We start from the raw sequence: 10,502 nt of genomic DNA, 5'->3' as shown, positions 1-10,502 counted from the left end.
GATTTGAGGAAAAATGGAGAACTATTTATTTAGCGAGAGAACAACCTAGGGAAAGTGGAACATTTTAAATGTTACAGTATCAAAACGAGACAAGAAAACCACAAATAGTGCTAAGGAACAGCTGTAAAAATTATGAACAAAATATTAGCAAACTGAATTCAGCAACATATACAAATGATTATATACCACAACCAAGTGGTATTTATTTAAGGATTGCAGTGCTGTTTCAGCATATGAAGATAAATCAATGCAATATACTATTTGTTAGTAGAATAAAGGACAAAAACAACATCTCAAATGCAGGAAAAGAATTTGAGGAGATCCATCATATTCTTATGATAAAAATAGCTAACAAACTAAGATTAGAAGGAAGCTTCCTAATCCTAAAAGAGACATATACAAAAACCTACAACTAACATCATACTTGGGGTCAGAAATGAAATTTTTCCTCTAAGATTAGGAACAAGACAAAGATATCTGATCTCACCACATCTATTCAACATTGTACTGGAGTTTCTAGCCAAGTAAATTAGGCAAGCAAAAGAAATAAAAGGCATTCAAATAGGAAAGGAAGAAGTAAAACTATTTTTATTTGCACATTACATATAGAAATCCCTAAGGATTCCACAACAAAATTTATAAAATTAATAAACAAGTTCAGCAAGGTTTTAGGATACAAAATCAATACACAAAAATCAACTGTGTTTTTTTAAGTTTATTTATTTATTGAGAGAAAGGGAGAGAAAGAATGAGCAGCGGAGGGGCAGAGGGAGAGGGAGACAGAATCCCAAGCAAGCTCCGCACTGTTGCCATGGAACCTGATGTGGGGCTCAATCTCACGGACTATGAGACCACGAACTGAGCCAAAACCAAGAGCCAGACGCTTAACCAACTGAGCCACCCTCATTTGTGTTTTTAACCACCAGTAATGAACAATTTGAAAGTTAAATTGAGAAAACAATTCCATTCTCAATAGCATCAAAAAGAAGAAAATACTAAGAAATAAATTGACAAAAGAGTTGCAAGATTGTACACAGAAAACTACAAAACATTGTTGAAAGAAACTGCATGAGACCTGAATAAATGTAAAGACACTCCATGTTCCTGGATCAGAAGACTTAATATTGTTAACATGACAACTCACCTGCCATCATCGATGTTATTTATTCCATAGTCAAAATGAATCCTGCTGTCTGTCATCTTTTTAATTTTACCAGTTTATTCTCAACTCTGACTATCTCATATAAATTCTTAAAAATACAGCTTCAGCATGAGTTTACACAACAAATAACTCATATATATCAAATACCGACATATCCAGTCATACCTGTATATTGTGCACATTATTTATACTCCCATAATACCTGGGGTCATGCATTAAGAAACATTTACTTTCTTGCACTCCTTTATTCAATATTCATGACCCAGAATCAGATGGAAAACTTCAAAGCAATCTAAAGATTCAACACATCTCTAAAAAAACAAAAAACAAAAAACACCCAATTCGTTTGGGTTTTTATTATTTATTTATTTTTCTTTGAAAAAATTAAACCACACTTAAAATTCATATGGTAATGAGAAAGGACAAAGTTGGGAGGACTCACACTTCCTGATTTCAAAACTTACTACAAGGCTATGTTAATAAAGACTGTGTAGTACTAGTCTAAGAGTAGAAATGTAAATCAATGGAATAGAATTGAGGACCCAGAAATAAAACTATGCATTTATGGTCAATTGGTTTTTGACAGGGTTGCCCAAGACCATTCAGTGGGTAACAAATGATGGCTGCATTCAAAAAAATAGACTGACACCTACCTCACACCATATGCAAAAATTAACTTATAAATGGATTATAGACTTAAATGTAAGAGGTAGCGCTATAAAACTTACCGAAAAGATAGGAGTAAATCTTTATAGCCTTGGGCTAGGCACTGGTTTCTTACATATGACTCCCAAAACATAAGAAACTGAAGTAAAAGATAGGACTACAGCAAAATTAAAGGCTTTTGTACTTTGGGACACCGGGTAGGTGTCCAACTTCAGCTCAGGTCATGATCTCACGGTTTGTTTGAGCCCTGCATTGGGCTCTGTGCTGGCAGTTCAGAGTCTGAAGCCTTTTTCAGGTTCTGTGTCTCCCTCTGGCTCTCTACCCCTCCCCCGCTTGCACTCTGTCTCTGTGGAATGAGGTAATGGTCAGGGTGGGACCAGCAGCCCTCTGGATGTTTGAACATCTCAACCCATCCTCTAATGGTAGCTGCACTGGGCATGGGGCTGCCTGTGTCACATTCTCTATGCTCTTGTTTCTGGTGAGCTTATCTGGTCCCATGACCTCAACACCATCTGTAGCTGATGTCACCTATGTGTGTATTTCCAAACCTGACATCCCACCTGAGCTCCAGATTCATTCTTCTGACCCTCTGCATGGCAGTTCCATATCTATTGCATATCTAATAGGCATCTCAGGTTTTACGTGACATGCCTTCCCCACCCCTCATGTTCCCCAGCAAACATCCTCAGATTAATAAATAGCATTACCATCAAGTCAGGTGTTCAAGTACAAATAGCAGAACCTAGATAATTTCCCCCATTTCTCATTCGTCACTTCTGATCCATGAGCAAATCTTTTTGCGTCATCCAGATGCAGCTAGAATTTGTCTCAGTCACCTTACCTTAAGCTTCCTCTCCTGTTCAATCACCAGTGTATCTCTCATCCGACCAGCTACAAATATCTCCGGACTGACTCTCCCCCACCCCCTACACATTCTTCAAAGCAGCCAGACTCACTGGCTTAACATTTAGGGGTATTTATTCTACCTCATATTCAATGTCACAAATTTGAGCTTCATCCATGATTTTGTATTTTATATGTTTCAACCCTTCTATTGAGGGGATTTTGGGATACCATGTTGCTTTACTGCAAGATGATAAATTGCAGTAAAACTCTTATGTGGATATTTTGTACGGCCAGTGCCGCATGTGGCCTGGATACCTGGTTTAAAACTTAAAAGGTTAGGGGTTTTCACACATGAATCAACCATAAACCTTTATTTAGGAACCAAATAACTTTATTGAAACCAAATAACTTCATTTATTTATGGCAAAACTGGAAGAAAAAAACTGGAACGTTTTGCAAGTGCAATACTGCAAAATGCATGCTCGGCATGGTGACCAGGGGGAAGTCACCATGCACCCTGTGGCTATGGGAAGGCAGTCCCAACTCAGTTCTTGTCGCTGTTGCCCAGGGTGAGCTTGTCAAAGAGGTACTCTGCCATGCCGGTTTCCGGGGCCCCCATCTTGCGCAGGCTGGTGATGTAGCCCCCCAGCTCTTTGATGACCTTGACTTGCTCGGGCAGGTAGTTGGTCTCCAGGAAGCTGCACAGGTGGGCGTCGTTCTTGTCGGTGGCCAGCTGGTGCAGGTCGAGCAGGCTCTGGTTCAGGCTCTTCTCCAGGTGAAAGGCGTACTCCATGGCCTTCAGGCCGCTCTCCCAGTTGTGGCGGTCAGGCTTCATGATGTCGCGGAGGCGGATGCGGCCCCCATGCTGGTTCTGCAGCTGCATCAGCTTCTCGGCATGCTGGCTCTCCTCGTGGGACTGGCACAGGAAGAACTTGGAGATATTCTCCAGGGCCACGTCGTCACGGTCGAAACAGAAAGCCAGCGACAGGTACACGTAGGAGGCATAGAGCTCCAGGTTGATCTGGCTGTTGATGGCGGCCTCGCATTCGGGGTGGTAGTTCTGGCGCACTGGAGAGGACGGCGCGGTGGCCATGGCTGGCGGCGCTGGCACCAAGGCGAAGATAGTGGCGGCAGGTCTTCCGCGAGTCTTCAGGGTCGGCACTGTCAGATTGGAAAGGTCGGCAATTCGGGGCACTGTCAGAGTGGAAAGGGGGGTGAGTGGGTGCTGGGTTCAGACAGCAGCTCTGGATTGATACTGGAAATGGGGTCAGTTACGCAGGATGGGGACTAGTAGAGGGGGAGATCTGTTATGTTTCTGGCATGGGGGTGGTGGTAGAAAGAGGGAAAGGAGGGCGGGGCATGAGCGCTGTGTTCCAGGTTCCATCAGAGTTCGGGTGGGGAGGGTGACTTGGCGTTGAGCACCTAACATCTATTAAGTTTTAATTTTGCAACGGTATTTCTATTTTCCAAGGACTGCCTCTTATTCTCTAATTACTCCCTTTTATAGCACCCTGTTGTCATTTTAAAACCCCATTGTCCTCAAAATTCTGAAAACAAAAATTTGGATTTTTGGATAGAGTTCTCTCTTTCCTGTTTAAAATGTATATATATATATATATATATATATATATGTGTATATATATATATATATATATATATAGTATAGTTCTTAATGATTTTCACTTTCCTGGAATACTTAAAACTTTGCGCATTTGTATTTAGTAATAAGGGGTTTGTTTGATTAGCCTAGGTAAGTACATAGATCTAACCTACAGTTGTGAAGTCCTTTTCATTAATAGGTTTCTTATCGAATGGGAGGGGAGAGTGTGTCGATTAAGGAGTGGTATTCTGTCTTTGGGATATATGCTTTGGGGCTTGCTTGTAGGTAGGCTAGGGGCTATCCCAAATGCCAAAAGCTTACCATTTTTCTTTTTTCTTTTTCTTTTTCAAGTTATTTAAATTCCAGTTAACATGCAGAGTAACATTACTTTCAGGTGTAGAATTTAGTGATTCATTGCTTACCGACAACACTCAGTGCTCATCACTAGTGCCCATCCCCCCACATCCCTTCTAGTAACCCTCAGTTTGTTCTCTATACTTTGTCCCTCTTTTTCCTTTTTTCCCCAGGTTCATCTGTTTCTTAAATTCCACATATGAGTGAGATCATATGGTATTTGTCTTTATCTGACTGATTTTGCTTAGCATAATGTACTCTAGCTCCATCCAAGTATTTGCAAATGGCAAGATTTCATTCCTTTTTATGGCTGAATAATATTCCATCGTGTGTGTGTGTGTGTGTGTGTGTGTGTGTGTGTGTGTATAAATATACATACATACATGCCACATCTTCTTTATCCATTCATCAGTCGATGGACATTTGGGTTGGTTCCATAATTTGGCCCTTGTTGGTAATGATGCTATAACATCAGGATGCATGTACCCTTTGAATCAGTGTTTTTGTACCCTTTAGATAAATACCCAGTAGTGCACTTGATCGATTGTAGGGTAGTTCTGTTTTTAACTTTTTGAGGAAACTCCATACTGTTTTCCAGAGTGGCTGCACCAGTTTGCATTCTCACCAACAGCTGAAGAAGGTTCCTTTTCCTCACATCCTTGCCAATTCTTGTGTTTTCGATTTTAGCCATTCTGACACATGTGAAGTGTTATCTTATTGTGGTTTTGATTTGCATTTCAGTAATGATTAGTGATGTTGAGCATCTTTCCATGTGTCTGTTGGCCATCTGGATGTCTTTGGAGAAATGTCTATTCATGTCTTCTGCCCATTTTTTAATTGGCTTATTTTTTGGATGTTGAGTTGTATCAGTTCTTTATATATTTTGGATACTAACACTTTATTGTATCTGTCATTTGCAAATATCTTCTCCCATTGAGTAGGTTGTCTTTTCATTTTGTTGATTGTTTCCTTTGCTATGCAAAAGCTTTTTATCTTGATGAAGTCCCAATAGTTTATTTTTGCTTTTGTTTCCTTTGCCTCGGGACATGCATCTAGTAAGAAATTGCTAAGGGTAATGTCAAAGAGGTTACTGCCTGTGTTCTCCTCTAGGATTTTAATGGTTCCCTGTCTCACATTTAGGTGTTTAATCCATTTTGAATTTATTTTTGTGTATGGTGTAAGAAAGTGGTCCAGTTTCATTCTTCTACATGTTGCTGTCTAGTTTTCCCAACACCATTTGTTGACGAGAATGTCTTTTTCCACTGGATATTCTCTACTGCTTTCTCAAAGATTAGTTGACCATATAGTTGTGGGTCCATTTCTGGGTTTTCTCTTTCATTAATCTATATGTCTGTTTTTGTGTCAGTACCATACTGTCTTGATCACTACAGCTTTGTAATATAACTTGAAGTCTGGAATTATGATGCCTACAGCTTTGCTTTGCTTTTTCAAGATTGCTTTGGCTATTCCAGGTCTTTTGTGGTTCCATACAAATTTTAGGGTTGTTTGTTCAAGCTCTGCAAAAAAATGCTATTGGTATTTGGATAGGAATTGCATTAAATGTGTAGGTTGCTTTGGGTGGTATAGACATTTTAACAGTATTTGTTCTTCCAATCCATGAGCATGGAATGTCTTTCCATTTCTTTGTGTCATCTTCGATCTCTTTCATAAATGTTTTATAGTTTTAAGAGTACAGATCTTTTACCTGTTTTTTTTTTTAAAGTTTAGTTATTTAGAGAGAGAGCGGGAGAAAGAGACAGAATCCCAGGCAAGCTCCACACCCTCAGCATGGAGCCCAATGCGGGACTCAAACTCATGGACCATGAGATCATGACCTGAGCAGAAACCAAGAGTTAGACGCTTAACTGAGCTGAAACCAAGAGTTAGATGCTTAACTGACTGAGCCACCCAGGTGCCCCAGATCTTTTACCTCTTTGGTTAGGTTTATTCCTAGGTGTCTTAGGATTTTTGGTACAGTTGTAAATGGGATTGATTCCTTGAATTCTCTTTCTGCAGCTTCATTGTTAGTGTATAGAAATGCAACGGATTTCTGTACATTGATTTTGTATCCTGTGACTTTACAGAGTTTGCGTATCTGTTCTACTAATTTTTGGTGGAATTTTTTCATCTTTCTATGTAGAGTATCATATAATCTGCAAATAGTGAAAGTTTGACTTCTTCCTTGCTGATTAGATGCCTTTTATTTCTTTTTATTTATTGTCTGATTGCTGAGGCTAGGACTTCCAGTATTGTGTTAAATAACAATCATGAGAGTGGACATCCCTGACCATAGAGGAAAAGCTCTTTGTTTTTCCCCATTGATGGTGTTTTTAAATGTAGGGTTTTTAAATATAAGCTTGCCATTTTTCTGACACTGGGAGACTACAGTGGATTTCTCTTCCAGGTAAATGAGTCCTTCTGTTTGGTTTCCCTTCTGTTGTGTGGTCTGCCTTGTCTCAAAACTGCTCTAATATGCATTCCCTTCCTTAGTCTTTGAATGACAGAAGGAGAATATCCCCATATCACCTATACCACCAAGGTGCACTGATCTTGAACAAAAAATAAAAATTTCCTGTATTAAACCAGTGAGGCTCAGAATGCTTGTTATACCAGTTAACCTACCCTAATTACCCATTTATAGGAAGTTCTGGATAAACTATAGATTATACCTATTTAGACCCTGTAGACTTACAGCATTTCCTCTCAGTGGAAATGCAGATCCAAAAGAAGAAAAGTGTAGATAGCCAAAGCATCATGATCTATTTCTTTTGCTGAATTCACCAGATATATATATCAGCCCTGCTTCCTTTTTTCCTCATGGAGAATGGAAGGAAAAAAATCCTCCAAGGACACATGAGGAGCAAGGAATAAGCTTTTTCTTCTCCTTCAATGCTGGGAAATAGAATCAGATTGGTCCTTAGGTGCCTGACCATAAGCCAACAACAGAAGGCACAAAAGGCAAGTACCGTGACTGGCTGACCCTTGAGCCTGTCACGTGTGGTGAGGGAGATGTGTGTCATGTAAGAACAGGGGGCACCACTGGAACCACATAGCTGGAATGTGTGTTTGTGTGGAGCAGTTCTCCAAAAGAGGAGGATGCTATTCTAGAACTGGAGGTAGGAATGAGAAGATCATTCAAGGGATAGTCCCATTTAGTCTTCCCTGCTGGACTGTGAGGTCCATAGAACTAGAGTGAGTCATCTATCTGTGTCCCCTACATCATACAGCATGCCAGGCACTTAGCACATAATTCCCTGAGCAATTTGCCATCTTTGGAAAAGAGTATAGAGGGAAAGGAGCAACAAAACTAGTCTTAGAAAACCCTGGAACAACCTGTTGGAGATATCTGTGGGAAATAGAAAAGGGCTTCAACTCCCAAATACAGGCATGAAATAACTTTGGGCAGAGTTGCCTGGCAGTGGCCTCCATGAAGCCCAGGGCTCAGGAGCCTGGCCCCAGTGAGCACTGGTTAATAAAGATGACCAGAGTGTCAGTCCTGCTGCTATGACCAGATAATAAATGGAAGATGTGATGAGTCCTTACCAGACTAGTTTATTTCCTGCATTATCACTAATCCTCACAATTCTGTGAGGTGGGAATTGTTTCTTTATGATTTTCCAGCATGAGGAAACTGAAACCTAGATTATAAATTACTTGCCCAAGATGACATGGAAGCTGGATTAGAACCAGATCTGAGTTTCAACTGTACCCTTAGTGACCCGAGCCACCTCTTTCATAAATGGGGTATAAACAGGGCACTGGGCCATAGACTTCTGTGAGGCCTCTCCCAGCATAAGTAATGTGAGAACAGACAGGTACAGACACAGGCAGGGAAAAGCTGCTGTGATTCCATAGAGTAGCGCAGGAACACCACACGCCCCCTGCCCCAGCTTTCTTGGGACTGTCCTAACCTTCAGCAAGGCAGGTCTCTCCTATTCAGCCACATAGAATAGTCTCTCTTTGCTCAGTTTCTACTAGAAAATGAGTGTAAGTTTTTAAAACTCATGAAGGGCTCTAGTTTGAGAATGAAGGGGGCTCCGCAGAGGGGGCTGCCAAGCCTTTGGCCATGGGTGGGATGAGGGAAGTTTAGGTTATGTGGGCTAAACCCCTTTGTTGGGGTTCTTTTTTAAAATTGTTTTCATTTTATTTTTTAATTAAGTTTGTATTTTAATTCTAGTATATTTAACATACAGTGCTTACAAGTTTCAGTTATGCACTACAGTGATTCAACAATTCCATACACCACCCAGCGCTTATCATGACAAGTGCACTCCTTAATCCCCTTCACCTGTTTCACCCATCCCCCCACTCACCTCCCCTGTGGTGACCACCAGTTCATTTTCTATAATTGAGAGTCTCTTTCTTGATTTTCCTCTTTCATTCTTTTTCTTTTTTTTCATTTGCTTGTTTGTTTTTTAAATTCCACATATGAGTAAGATCATATATTTGTCTTTCTCTGACTTATTTTGCTTAGCATTATACTCTCTAGGTCCATCTATAGTGTTGCAAATGGCAGGATTCCATTCTTTTTTAATGCTGAATAATATTCCATTGTGTGTGTATGTGTGTGTGTGTGTGTGTGTGTGTGTGTGTGTGTGTGTATACACACCACATCTTTTTTATCTATTCATCAATCAGTGGACACTTGGGCTGCTTCCATAATTTGACTATTGTAAATAATGCTGCAAAAAATATAGGAGTGCATGTATCTCTTTGATTTAGTGTTTCTGTATTTTTTGTGTAAATACCCAGTTGTGTGATTAATGGATTGTAGGGTAGTTCAATTTTTAACTTCTTGAGGAACATCTATACTGTTTTCCACAGTAGTTGCACAAGTTTGCATTCCCACCAACAGCTGAAGAAGGTTCCTTTATCTCCAATTCCTCACCAATATTTGTTGTTTCTTGTGTTTTTGATTTTAGCCATTCTGACACGTGTGAGGTGATAACTCAATGTGGTTTTGATTTGCATTTCCTTGATGATAAGTGATGTTCAGCATCTTTCGATGTGTGTGTTGGCCATCTGGATGTCTTGTTTGGAGAAATATCTATTCATGTCTTCTGCCCATTTTTTAATTGGCTTATTTGTTTTTTGGATGTTGAGTTGTATCAGTTCTTTATATATTTTGGATAGTAACCTCTTATTGGATAAGTCATTTGCAAAATATCTTCTCTCATTGAGTAGGTTGCCTTTTAGCTTTGTTGATTGTTTTCTTCACTGTGCAGGAGTTTTTTATTTTTATGAAGTCCCAATAGTTTATTTTTGGCTTTGTTTCCCTTGCCTCAGAAAGCGTATCTTGAAAAATGTTGCTGTAGCCAATGTCAGAGAAATGACTGTGCTGTTTTCTTGGATATTGATGGTTTCAGGTCTCACATTTAGGTCTTTAATCTATTGTGAATTTATTTTTGTGTATGGTGTAAGAAAGTGGTCCAGTTTCATTCTTTTGCATTTAGCTGTCCACTTTACCCAGCACCATTTGTTGAAGAAACTATTTTCCTGTTGCATATTCTGCTCATTTGTTGAAGATCAATTGATCATATAATTTCTGGGTTTTCTATCTTGTTCCAATGATCTACGTCTGTTTTTGTGCCAGTACCATACTGTTTTTATTCTCCAGGTTTGTAGGATAACTTGAAATCTGGAACTGTAATACCTCTAGTTTTGTTTTTCTTTTTCAAGATTGCTTTGGCTATTTCAGGTCTTTTGTGGTTCCTTACAAACTGTAGGATTGTTTGAGCTCTGTGAAAAATGCTGTTGGTATCTTGATAGGGATTGCATTAAATCTATTGATTGCTTTGAGTAGTATAGACATTTTAACAGTATTCTTCCAACCCATGAGCATGGACTATCTTTCCATTTCTGTGTTGTCTTCAA

The 10,502-nt window shown here is 39.6% G+C and overlaps 1 protein-coding gene across 1 annotated transcript; it reads right to left on the bottom strand.

Moving 5' to 3' along the window:
- Positions 1-3,047: 3,047 nt before the first annotated feature.
- Positions 3,048-3,966, bottom strand: LOC123594089 (ferritin heavy chain-like). The gene has a single exon (XM_045470703.1). The coding sequence runs from the start codon at positions 3,765-3,767 to the stop codon at positions 3,219-3,221; it is 549 nt and encodes a 182-aa protein (XP_045326659.1). The 5' UTR covers positions 3,768-3,966; the 3' UTR covers positions 3,048-3,218.
- Between the last annotated feature and the right edge of the window lie 6,536 nt (positions 3,967-10,502).

Source organism: Leopardus geoffroyi, chromosome X (assembly GCF_018350155.1).
Source record: "Leopardus geoffroyi isolate Oge1 chromosome X, O.geoffroyi_Oge1_pat1.0, whole genome shotgun sequence".
NCBI lineage: Eukaryota > Metazoa > Chordata > Mammalia > Carnivora > Felidae > Leopardus > Leopardus geoffroyi.
This window is presented reverse-complemented; position numbering and strand designations above follow the sequence as displayed.